At 44.1% G+C, this 13,431-nt stretch overlaps 1 protein-coding gene across 5 annotated transcripts in view; it reads left to right on the top strand.

Annotated features, from left to right (window-relative positions):
• Fbxo16 (F-box protein 16) overlaps nucleotides 1-13,431 on the top strand; it is a 47,583-nt gene that overhangs the window by 1,131 nt on the left and 33,021 nt on the right. For all 5 annotated transcript variants that reach the window (XR_004517892.1, XR_004517893.1, XM_033765515.1 and 2 more), the window contains exons 2-3: nucleotides 2,660-2,789; nucleotides 11,271-11,306. Coding sequence is in view for 3 of the 5 variants with exons in the window: in XM_033765515.1 (XP_033621406.1) it covers nucleotides 2,694-2,789; nucleotides 11,271-11,306 (132 nt within the window). In the remaining 2 variants the exon portion in view is untranslated. The remainder of the gene's footprint in view (nucleotides 1-2,659; nucleotides 2,790-11,270; nucleotides 11,307-13,431) is intronic.

Genomic DNA, 13,431 nt, shown 5'->3' with positions numbered 1-13,431 from the left:
TTTTTTTTTTTTTTTTTTTTTTTGGTACCAGGGATCAAACTCAGGACCTTGTGCTTGCAAGGCAGGTGAGGTACCACTGAGCTAAATCCCTGGCCCAGAAATTCTTGTCTCTGTACTCTAACTCATGCCTCATATATACTTAGTAAAGTTGTCAAATAATGGTAATCATGTAGCTGGGCATGGTGGGGGGGTCACCCCTGTAATCATAGCACTCTGGGAGGCTGAGGCAGGAGGAGCACAGGCTTACACCCAGCCTGAGCAATTTAAAGACTTAGTGAGACCCTGTCTCTAAACAAACAAAATGGTTGAGATTGTGGCTTGGTGAGATGGCTACAATCTCCAGTACCACCAAAGCAACAAACAAATAAACAAAAAGTGATAGCATGAAGAACGGCTTAGAAAACCAGAGAGGAAGTATGTGAACACAGAGGAATGACTTAGCTGTTGGACATGAAACTGGAACCATACACTGGGGGACAAGAGCCCTGGGGCCTCCTCAATGAATATTCAAGGACAGTCATTATAAGAGGTCACAAGAAAGAAAACAGTGAGACCCATCTGTGGAGGGGCAAGACGATGGCTTTGTCTGTTGACAGAGTAGGGCAGGTCATTCTTGTGTGTTATATAATAGCACCAGTAGTCTATACCGTGAACATTGTGTGCATGCAGATATGCACAGCGCCCATTGGTAAAGGTCAAGGTAAAGGGTAAAGGGAGGAGGAGAATATTGAAAGGATAATAACAACAAGCTGAGCACAATGGTGCACACCCGTAGTCTCACAACTCAAAGGCTGAGGAAGGAGAATCCCAAGTTTGCTCTTCACCTGGGCAATTTAGTGATTTAGCAAGACCTTGTCTCAAATATGGGAGGTGTGGAGTGGGGATGTGAGCTCAGTGTGAAGGCCCAGGGTTCAATCCCCCATCACACTACACATACACACACACACACGTGCACGAAAGAATGACAAAAGAGAAAGTAGGCCTCCCCCCATGTTACTGCAGGACTCTTGTTGAGCTTACTGATTCTTCTGACTAAGTTCACCTCCTGGAAACCACATCCTTCTCTAGCTGCTTTGAAGAGAGCCTAATCCAAGCAATTTCTAGCTCTGAGGAACCAGGAGAAAGAAAACTGCCAATGCAGACTCTTGGGGCGTCACTGAGAAAAACCTACATATTTCATCCTCATTCAGACGTGTTGCCTAGATTAAGTCAGTTCGTTTCCAACCCAAACTGGGGGTAGGGGGAGTTTCTCCACTTACAGCAGGGGTTTTTAACCTGGAGTAAACAGAATGTTATATTTGTGTGCAGTTTTCTAGGGAGGGGGTTCATTAGCTTTCACTATATTCTCAAAGGGCTTTATGACTCTCAAAAAATTAGGAGTAAATGCCTTAAAGGAGGAACAGTAGAACATAAATAGACAACGATAAACATAGTTTTTAACTGGACAGGTCTAGACTCAATGGCCATACTTTGCATCTAACATCTACCTGCTTTTGTCGGTGGCTACTAATTAATAATCTTGTTCTGTGGTCATCTCTTACACCTTTTGTAACCAAACTAAAAATGCAGTGACTTGAGTAATTAGCTCTTAGGGGCTCACCTGAGCCCCCTTCAGTTCCATGCTATGGTGACAGTGGGGAGGCATTGACTAATGCTGCCCGAGGGGTGCAAAAACATTGGCTCCATGGAATCTGAGAGAAAACATATGTCAAGTGAGGGCCTCTGGGACTTCAGATGTAGTATTTGGGGAAATCCCAGCTGGGCTGGAAAGTAGTGACTTTTAACAATGTGTTCAGGGGCTGCTGCTGTAGGGTTCTTTGTGGAGCCAGCAGTTGGTCCCCTCTGCCTGTGTGTGCAAACTGTTCAGAGGCAGGGAAGGGAAATGGTACACACTGAGCTATTGTCACCTACTTTCTGTGTTTCCCACCTTAAAATGTGTCACCGAGGCCCTCTGAACGACTGGCCTGAGGCGCTCTGTGAACTGACAGTTCTAAAAAAGACTGCGGGAGGCTCCTGTGCACTGCGACCACCCAGCCATCAGCCACTCTGCAGACCCTTTTTCCCCCTCTCACCTTCACAGCAGCAATTGAAGGCAGACAGGAGCATCCTTATTTTACCAGTGAGGAAACTGAGTCTCAGGCAAATTGAGTAACACAAAAAATTGTGTGGTCAGCTTTAGAGCTAGGATTCAACTTGTCCATGATAAAATTTAAAAAATTTTGGTTACAAAACCAGAACAACGTTCTGGCTAACAGAGCAAAAGGGCAGCTTGTGGCAAGGAGTTCCAAGGGCTCACAAAATGGAACAAAAGGAGTCCCAGGTCCACCACTTCCTGTCCGGATGACTTTGGGCAGGATGCATAACTCCAATGGGTCATGTTTTCTCCACCTGTGTAGTGAGCTAAGGGGGCCCGAGATTCAGCTCAGTGTTGCCACTGCCTGCCTTGAAAGTGAAAGGTCCAGAGCTCAATCCCCAGTATCAAAGAAAAAAAAAAAATCCTCCAGTGCACCAGCTTCTGAGACTGGGTTGAGCTCATGCAAAGCGCTGAACAGATAAGATGCTCCTGGAAAATGTTCTTCCCACCTGTTCCCTCCCAACACTCCAAAAAATTACAGTGTTTCCAGTATTCTGAAGATAACTTGATTATTTCCCCTTATAGTCCTTCTTATGGGAGAACACTCCGTTTTTTCACGATGGCATTTGCCCCCCCGAAAAGCATAGAGGGCCCCAAAATGCAGACGAAGATGAGCAGCTGGACACCACTAAACCACCAGCTTTTGAATGACCGGGTAAGTGGCCAGAGCTATTTTATCAGTTGGATTCATGCCTTAAAGAGAAAGAAATAGTAGTAGAATTTTGCCTATCATCACTAGAACAGGAATTCTTTAGGATTGGGCCAATGGATAGAGAAATGACAAGACAAAGCATTTATTTTAAAAAAGCTTATTGAGTGTCTGCTGTGTGCACGAGGCCACCAATAGACATGGAGTCCCTTCCTGAGAAGAAAATGCCTTCGATTTGTTGCTTGGTCAGTCCTCCTCGCTCCTGTCTTAGTTACCTCTTTCTCCCATTACTGGTTCTCCTCTGGGACCACTGTGACTGGAGAAAGGGTCTGCAAGGAGTTTCCAAAAAACAGGTTTTCTGGCTAGAGTTGAGGTCATTGGGTAAGACTGCATAGGAATTGCATCAACAAGTACATTTCAACCGAGTACTCACGATACTCCTGCAAACTTCATTTTCTGCCTGCCTTCTGGAGAGGCATTAGTACAATGCTGGGGTGTGAGGTTGGCCAGACTCTGAAGATTTCTATTCCGGCTCTAGTGAGGTCCAGAATTTATGCCTGGGCCTGAGAGCTCCTGTTAGCAATTCCTGTCCATCAGGACCACACCTAGTGGGCAGCAACGTGTGTAAAACCCACCTTGTTATCTTGCTCTTACAAACCAGTTCCTCTTCCTGGAGAAAAACAGCACCACTTTGTACCAAGTTACTCAGGCAGGAAATCTTCCTTCTTGTTGGGTCTTGGGTTTGATCCCCCCGCCCCCAGTTTACAAGCTAATATTTTAACCTTTATTTATGGAATTGATGACATTATAGTTTCACAGGAAAAGACGTAGACCCCTAGGTCGGAGGCAGAAAACTTTACTCCCAGCACAGCAATCGCGATGAGTGTGATGCTTTCCTGATCAGCCCGAGCCGGGATAAAATGCACAGTGTGGGTTTATGCAGCAGCTGGGCCAGGGAGCCTGGACCCTGCTGCTTGTCCAGCGGGCAGTGAGCATGGCCGGCTGTGCTCGCCCTGGAGGGAGGCTCGGCTCTACGCCTCCATGAGGTCGCCTGCCTGCAGTGCACCCTGGAGTGATGGCGCCAGGGCAAAGTGCCCGCTTGTTCCCTGCGTGCCGGGGCACCAGGGCCAGGAAAGGCCATGGAGCAGCGACTGCCAGCAGCCCTCGCCTCTACGTCTGTTTGCTTTCATGTTCTGGGTCCTCCTCCCAGGCCTCTCATTCAGGCCCCTTTCCACCCCACGCATCCCACACTCTCGTCCCAGACCCCGGGCCCCCTTGCCACACAACCTGCCGTAGCACCTACCTGGCTTCACAGCCTCTGCCCCTGGCTCCCTAGGGCCCAGGATGGTCTTTCTAAAAAGAAACCGGTCCCATTTTTTCCCACTCCCACGGGTAAATCCCAAACACACATGTGCACCACTGAGACCCCTTCATGGTCTGACCTCACCCAGCCTCCTACTCCCACCTGTGCCGCCACCCTCAGGCCCAGGACCAGGCCATTCTCAGAGTCCCCTGAACCTGCTGTGCCACACCTGTGAGAGTGAACTCCAGCATCTCTCCTCTGTGCTGCCTCCCTGGCTTTCTGCCTCCTGTTCTTGGCTCTCCTGTTTGCATTTTCCCACTCCCTTTAAAATGCTTTACATTGAGCCTGGCTTGGAGGCACACGCCTATAATCCCAGCATTTGGGAGGCTGAGGCAGGAGGATCACCAATTTGAGGCCAACCTGGGCAAGTCAGTATAAGGCCCAGCCTGAACTACAGAGTAAGACCCTGACTCAAATTTCTGCCTCCTGTTCTTGGCTCTCCTGTTTGCATTTTCCCACTCCCTTTAAAATGCTTTACATTGAGCCTGGCTTGGAGGCACACGCCTATAATCCCAGCATTTGGGAGGCTGAGGCAGGAGGATCACCAATTTGAGGCCAACCTGGGCAAGTCAGTATAAGGCCCAGCCTGAACTACAGAGTAAGACCCTGACTCAAAAAAACTCTCTTTTTATCTACAGGGCCTGATCTGGCATAAGAGGTGGAGCCAGAGTCCAGTCTTCCTGGTCCGCTTTCACTGTCATGTGGCCCGCTCCGTCTCCTTCCTTAGCACTGAGATGGGCCTTTGATTCTCTAATCCCAGCAGATGTGCAGATCCCTCTGGCCAAGCTGAGCCATCAGACCTGACTCCTCTTGGTGCTTTCTTTTTCTATTCCTCTGATCTGAACCGGAGTAGGAAAAAGATAAGGAAATAAGGAGCCGGGGATTTAGTTCAGTGGTTCTGCCACCTGTCTCTCAAGTGCAAGGTCCCGGGTTCCGGTACAAAAAAAAAATTCTTTTTTTTTTTTTTTGAGGAAAGAGGAGAGTCCCGCCTTCATCTCACCTGTGAATACGTCTATTGAAGTCTTGCCCCTTCAGCACAGTGATTACTTCCTGAGCACCTGTTCACAATGCTGAGCTCTCTGACAGTTTACATAACAGATGATCTGCTCCTCCCCAGACCTCAGTGTTTAGTTTTGAAATCTGTTTTCCCATAGAATTGTGAAGATTTTATGCACATGTGAAAAAATGACTTGAATTGAAATTCAAATTTGTTGGATGCCTTGATTTTCAGAGTATTTCCTTGAAATTTTAAGAAAAATTAAGAGGCATGATCTGTTTAGCTACTGTGGAGTAGGAGCTGCCTTAACAACTAAAAATACCTGAGTGCCTGTTGTAAGTTGGGGGACTATAAAAGCAAATTCCCTTGTTTTGTTTGGCTTGGTTGCATTTTGCTTCTGTGACATTAGGTATTGAACCCAGGGCCCTGAGCACGCTAGGCAGGTGCTGTAGCACTAAGCTGTACCCCTCAGCCCCGAGAAGAAGATTCTGAGATGAGTATGTGGGACCAACCCCAGGGTGGGAGAGGGCAGAGGAACAGAAGAGAAAGAGGTGCTGTGATACAGCCTCAGAGTCTCCACTGACCCTGGACACCCCGCAGCTGGTATTACCTTACAAGCAAGCACACTTACCAGCAAGCACACCGCCCGTTCTGTGCAGCCTGCTGTCCCTACCCAGGACCCACCCCCCTGGCCAGGCAGCTTTCTCAAGCTTGTCGCTGTCACCCAGCAGCTTCCCAACAGGTATAGGAATAAATCCTTCAGTGCTGGAGGATGATCAGTACAACGTGGAAATCGGTACATTATACTATCTTCATTCTTTAAGGGATTTTGTCACACTCATAGTGATAATTTCTAGAAGAAAATTTTATTTCATTGTTCATTATCTCTCGCATATTCCAAAAAATATAGTTAGGTTCTAGTTTAGAGTAAAATTATTTTAAAAAATCTTTTCACGTGTATATACACACACGTGTATCAATGTACACAGACACACACATGGAATTTATATGTGATGACACAAAATTATTGTTACTGCCCACTCCCAAGTTTAGATTGTCATCAGTGGCTGGAGGGGAGGGGGCTGTTAGAAGAGAGAGCTTTCTTTCAAATTTTTGAAGTTTAAAAACAAATGCAAATAAAAGCAAACAAAGAACAGCTCTAGGAATGTAAAACTCGTTTCAGATCAGCTGTCCCAGTAATTTCCTACATGCACTGAGGAAGGTGCTGGGCCTTCTTTTGTAAAATAAGTAGTTTGGAGCAGATGACCTAGAAGGTTCCTTCCACATCTGACTTTTCAAATGTATGAAAGGGTCTAAAAATAGATGCCCAAGGACACAACAGCCAGAAAGCACCCACAGAGATATTTTAAGGGGTTTTCCTCACCTCAAAAACAGAGAATTGTCACCAACAATCAGTGTAACTGTGAGGTCATATTTTGTTTGTGTTTGAATTTTGTCTTTCTTCTGTTGTGCAGTAGCAAGTCAAATATGTAACTATCTCATACTAAAATAAGAGTCACAGGATTTTAACTTCACAGCAGGCTTTGAGCAGAGAGATTGAATTCAAATTTAGAAGCTTTAAAATAAAAAAGTCATCAGGCCGGGCAAATGCAATAGATTACAAAGTAATTCAGGCCCTGACAATTTTGAGAAGAAGGTTTGAAAATTATACATCTCTTTGCCATCCAATGTTGTAATTAAAAGGGATCCTCCCCACACACATGCAAGGGTAGCTACAGACAGGGATATGTAGGATAATTTGCTTGACTCTGGTAATCATTTCACTGTGTAGATGTATATCAAAATATCATGTTGTACACTTTAAGTATAGACAATTTTTAAAAAGCAAATGGGTCACATTTCTTTTAGAGTGTAGCCCACATCTAGTACAGTACATGTTAAAAGGGTATTCTGAGCAAAAGCACCTTGTTGTAGTCAATCAGTCATAACTTAGGACCCCCCTAAATCCCTCCCTCCTGCACTGTAATGATGTCACAGGGAGAAATATGTAATTTCAGTGTCAACAGACTAAAATAACAACCGTGGGATTTTGACTTAACAGCAGGCTGTGAGTAAACTGTGATATAAACAAACTGCAGCATTCCACAAGAAAGGAAGATCCATTTTAATATTTCCATGTTGCATAGACTTTTTTTTTTTTTTTTTGTACCTGGGATTGAACTCAGGTCCTTGCACTTGCAAGGCAGGCCATCGAACCACTGAGCTAAATCCCCAGCTGCATAGACATTTTGTTTTCCAGCTCTTTAAAAAAAAGAAAGAATGTGATTGCAAATCATTGCAATGAAGATTCACTCCAAACCAGGAAATATAAGACTAACAGTGTAACCGAGGACCTGACTGTGAAGTGATTTGCCCAGATTATATTTCTCATCATGAGTAGAGTCAGAGTTCGATCTGAGGTCTCCAGACTTCCAACCTCATCTGTCCCTTCATTCCCAGAAGTCGCTCCTTGGGTATAGGCATTTTCTGGTAAACGATTGGATTTGCTCGGTCCCTCTTAGATGTTGCCTTTGCTGTAGCCTGGGTGACGCCCCCCACTTTCTACTCCCTTCCCTTCCTGCTGCCTGTGTGAAAACTATCTTTGCCTCCAAATCAGTGTCCTGTGTTTCCACACCACCAGGATAGTGCAGTCCCAGCCTCTTTCTGAAATCTCACTTGTGGTCTCAGGACATAACCTTCTTCCCAACCTCCCGCCAAAGCACGGGCAACCGTTCATCAGGAATATAAGGTTGATACTACTCAGCCATAAAGAATGAGAAATTAGATTCACTCATAGGAAAATGGATACATATTGAGTGTCCTGTGTTTCCACACCACCAGGATAGTGCAGTCCCAGCCTCTTTCTGAAATCTCACTTGTGGTCTCAGGACATAACCTTCTTCCCAACCTCCCGCCAAAGCACGGGCAACCGTTCATCAGGAATATAAGGTTGATACTACTCAGCCATAAAGAATGAGAAATTAGATTCACTCATAGGAAAATGGATACATATTGAGGATATACTCCTAAGTGAAATATAAAAGTCACACATGTGTAAATACTGAACAGTTTCTCTGGTGTAAAAAACTATAATAGTACATAAGATCCTAATGAGATAATTGACAATGTGAAATAGGAAGAAAAGGGCTAAAGGTGTAGGGAAAGTGGGAAGGGTAGGGGAAAGGTAATAAGGGAAAAGAAAAAAATGAGAAAATAAAAAATGGAAATAAAGTGTTTGTAAATGGGGAGGGGAAGAGGGGGTGAAGGGAGGGCGGGGACAAGGGGAAAAAATGAGAACCAAGACCTGTCATGTAAAGGTAGAAGATCCCAATAATGAATGTAACTGTACTGTATACCTAAAACGTATCAATAAACTCAATTTTTAAAAAAAGAATATAAGGTTGGGGGCTGGGGATTTAACTCAGTGGTTCCGCCGCCTGCCTGGCAAGTACAAGGTCCCGAGTTTGATCCCTGGTACCACCAAAAAAAAAAAAAAAAAAAGAATGTAAGGCTGGGAATGGGTGTATGACTCAGTGGTAGAAGGCCTGCCTAGCACACATAAGGACCTGGGTTCAATCCTCAGCACTGCAAACAAAGGAACACAGTAAGGCTGGAAGCCAGGGTGGAGAAGACCAAGATTTAAGTGAGGAACCACGTGCAAAACTAAGCTGAACAGATAGATTGGAACCAGTGATTAAAAAAAAAAAATCTATAAATAGAACCTCTTTGGGCCTCTGCTTGACCTCTTTAAAATAAAGGTATTGAATAAAAGGATCTTTAGGGTTTTTTTTCCTTCTGGAGCTTTGTTGTGGTTGGTATTCAGTCAGCAGTGTCTGGAGGGCCCACAGGGAAACAGACTAAAATAACATTGCCGGTTCTGGGGAGCATTAGGAGGAAGGGGCTGTCATTTACACGGGGAGATCAAATTAACAGAGACCACAAGAGAGCAAAACTGAGCGCCGGAAAGCCCGGTGGAGCCTGACTGCGAGTGGGGTGGGAGTGCGAGGCTCGCCGGGCATCTGAACCCTGACGGCAGCAATGGCGTGGATGCCGTAGGTGACTGAAGGAGAAAAGGGCTCCGGCGATACAACATGTGTCCCAGAATACGGTGAATGTTTACGTTTTTAAATTTAGTGAAATCCACATCGCCCTGCAGCCCCCTCAAAGCCCTCTCCCTCCCCTCGAATACATCACTCGCACCACTTTCAGAAGCAGCTCGGAAGCCCTCCTTGGCGAGTGCCTCCAGTGGTACTGCTGGGGCTGCCTCGAACTGAGTCAAAACGTTTCCCTTTCGTGGTCATTTTGACTTTGGGCAAGAGCCAGAAGTTGCATGGCGCCAGGTCCAGAGTATAAAACGAATAAGAATGCACGGTAATGTTTTTATTTGACAAAAATTGATATACTGGTTGTGTCATTGAGAGGTGAGCAAAAAATACAGTGAGTGTTTAAATAAAAACTGTTGCTTACAGTAAGTCACATTTCCATTAATTCCCCCCTCAAAGTAGCAAAAATACTCTCCTTGCTTTAAACACGCTTATCCCCTTGTTCATGACAATGTATCTTTCACTATCATAAGTTTTCTTTTAATGTAAACGTTCAATGTAGTTTTGATCACCCCTTGTATTCTAACCCAGGTTTTCATTCTTCTGTGTTCCGTAGGTTGTCTTGTATTCTCATCGAGAAATCCTACCTGTTGCCATCATCTGGGGGTCCAGGCACCCCAGGTGGCACAGGGGAAGAGGGACCTCTTCTTCCTTTTCCACTTCTTCTTCCTCCCCCTCGTCCTCCTCCTCGTCCTCCTCCTCCTTCTTTCTTGTTTTGTAAAAAGTGCCTACCTGTGGCAGATGAGCTTCCCTGGTCAGGAACAAGCACATCTTTCAGTCCGGAGGCAGTGTTTAAAGCAGTTTTTCAGTTCCTATTTTGTATGTCCTTGGCAACCAGACTTTGAGCCTGAAAAAGAAAGGAAAGCATTCTCTGCTGGAAGCATAAAGCCAGCTCCGCATCCTCCTCCACAAAAAGGGAAGAAATAGGTCCGAGCTGCCTCTCCAAGCTGGAATGTTCCTGCAGGACTGCAGTTTAGGCAATGCCGAGAGGAAGGAAAAAACATCGCTCCCCACTTGAAGGCTGACAGAGGGTCTATGTGTTGGAGCAAGAGAGACAGTCGCATAGGTTCATTACTCTCTTCACATCCCCTCTGCTGCCAAATATACCCACATTCATTTTCCCTTCCTCATTTGCACTGATGCTCAGAAAAGCACCCATTCGCCAGCACATAAACACATCCCACTCTACTTCAGCATTGATGAGGGTGTATTCATCCCCACAGCCCATCAAATTCGACAAACACAGGTCCTTGTAACATGTGACATAAAGCACACTGTGCTGGAAATGTCACCATCAGGGACACATAGTGTCTGTCCTAACTAGTCTGTTAGAATAAACCTATGCAGATCAATCCTCAGTCGCCAGCCAAGAGGAAAACATATGCAAATCACTAACCCTACAAACATGTAAGCACTTGGACATCCATTTAGATGCATATACACTAAGGTGTAACAATAGAACCATTTGTTCATAAATTTTATAAATTCTCACACCATTGATACTGAAATATTTCAGAGGGAAACTCCATTTTCCTGGGTTTTGTTTTTCTTGCTAGTTTTTCATCTTCTTTGAAATTTTAAAATTGATTTCTCTTTACAATTCTATTTTGAGAATGAGCCTATGCAAAGATATAAAAGATAGGATTGCAATTAGTGACCAGGAAAAGAAAAACTTCTTAAAAATAGTAAGGGACCATGAGAAATCAATGCAACTGCTGCTAGCTGCTGCAAAAAAGAATAATACAATTCTATTTTGTTCTTTTTTCTTTTAATAATAATTACTTCTTATCTTATGAATTATAGTATTCCATATAGAGAAACGAGAGGAAGGGAAGGAGGGAGAGAGAGAGAGAGAGAGAGAAAGAAGCTAAAGAACTTGCCCTTTACAAGTAAAGTATTCATGAATGAAACCTGTATCTTCATACTTAGTTGATACAATGAATTTACTGATTTTTAATGATGTTGTTCTTGTAAATGGATGTTTTGAACCACAATATATGAAATCACCCATTCTCTTACTGCAGGTATTTGAAGAAAGAAGAGCTCTGCTTGGAAAATGGGTAAGAATTTAAAATACTGTATACCTACGTCTGCATTATATTATCAGTTTTAGTCTGTTTAGGCCATTATAATAAGAACCACGGACCAAGTGGCTTATAAGCAACTGACGTTTATCTCTCAAAATTGTGGGGGCTAAGAAGTCCGGGATGGAGTTTCCTCACAGATTCAGTGTTCTGTTCATGGGTATCCTGATATGGCAGAAAAGAGGAGATAGTTCTCTGGGGTCTTACTGTATCAGGGCACTGATCCCATTTATATGGACTGCACCCTCATGACCTAATCACCTCACTGCCCCAACCTCCTGATACAATCATACTGGAGGTGAGGATTTCCATGTATGAATCTGGGACAGGTGGGGGATACAAGCACTCAATCTGTGGCTTTATCACAGAGCTGCCTCAAGAATTCAGGTTGGACCTAAGGCTGTGCATGACAGGTGGTTCCTGTATGCACAGTTAGGATTCAGTCTGGAAAATGGTAATCATGCATTATTTGAACAGACAGAATGTAATGAAAAGGCCTGGTTAAATAGGTTTTGGAAAACATAAAATAGAAGAAGGGAGCACTGGAGTTCCATGGAGATAGAACTGAGGGTGTGACCAGCTCTACCAGTACCTCAGGAGCTCAGAGTAAGGATTTCAGGACCTTGAGGGGACCTGGACTTGTAAGGAATGAAGTAGGTGACATCACAGTCAGCTCATTCTGGTCTATAGAGGAAGTATGACAGTTCTGAGTCTTTGGAAAAAAGCTGGACCCTGGAATCATGAGGGTGGGTGTATCAGTACATCTCCTCTTCCTCATTTTCCCTCCAAGGCCTCTGTCCCCAATGGCAGCATTTAGCAGGGAACTTGAAGTGTTTGTAGTGCACCAACCCCTTACACTCACGAGCACAGACAAGGGTTGGGATCTGAGAGGGGTTACTGTAGTAACCAGCACAGCCCACCCCTTTGCCTACTCAGCATCCCTGGTCTCCCTTCCGTTTATATTGAAACATCCACAGCAGAACTGTAACAGCTTTGTGGTTTTGCCAAATATGGTACACATATCCGTCAGCAGCAGATGGGACTTTCTCATCTGATCCTTACACGGAGAGACACATGGTCACTGCCCATCCCTGAGTGGTAGTCAAACTATGTATATCTGATTAATGTTTGTTAATCATCAAATTCCTCTACAGTCCTACTTAAATATCTTCTGTGACCCAAGAGAATTTCCACCAAAAAATGATAGCAATAGTATTCCAAATAGTCAAAAAGTGTAAATAATCAATGGTCTGAGTGAATAAATAAAATGTGGCATATCCATATGATGGAATATTACTCAGCCATAAAGAGGAAGGACATTCTGACTCATGTTATAACACGGGTGAATTTTTAAGACACTGTGCTAAGTGAAATAAATCAGTCACAGGGGGATAGATATTGTATAATCCCACTCATGTAAGGTACCTGAAATAGGCAAATTCATAGAGACAGAAAGCAGAATGGAGGTTACCCAGAACTGGGGAGATGGGTGGGATGGTTATTGTTCAGTGGACACAGTTGGGATGATTGAAAAGCTCTAGTGACAAATGATGGTAATGGTTGCGCAATGGTGTGAATGTACCTCATGCCACCGGATATATATAAATTTTAAGGTAGTTCTAATGGCAAATTTTAGGTGCATTTTACCAAAATAAAAAATAAGGATAAAAAAAGGAATGAGATGCTGACACACGCAATGTTGGTAAACCTTGAAAATATTCTGCTAAGTGGAAGAAGCCGGACAGAAAGACCACATACTGTGTGATTCCATTTATATGAAATATCCAAAATCAGCCAATCTCTAGAGACAGGAAAACAGATTAGTGGTTTCCAGGGAATAGGGGAAGAGGGAAATGGGAAGTGACTGTAATAGCCATGTGTTGCTGCTCTGGGAATGAAATGTTCTGAGATTCTATAGTGGTGATGGCTGCATGACCTTCCGAATATACTAGAACCCAGCCAATTCTACACTTCAAAATACTGAATTTTATGGCACATTTTATATATGTGTGTGTGTTTCACATGATATATATATCATGTGCACGTGTATGTATCACAGTATATATATATAATTTATGTGTGTGTGTATATATATATATAT

The sequence above is a fragment of the Fukomys damarensis genome, unplaced genomic scaffold, assembly GCF_012274545.1.
Source record: "Fukomys damarensis isolate Sample0158 unplaced genomic scaffold, DMR_v1.0_HiC HiC_scaffold_18, whole genome shotgun sequence".
Classification (NCBI taxonomy): Eukaryota; Metazoa; Chordata; class Mammalia; order Rodentia; family Bathyergidae; genus Fukomys; species Fukomys damarensis.
The sequence above is the reverse complement of the archived record's forward strand: the minus strand, read 5'-3'. Positions and strand labels throughout refer to the sequence as shown.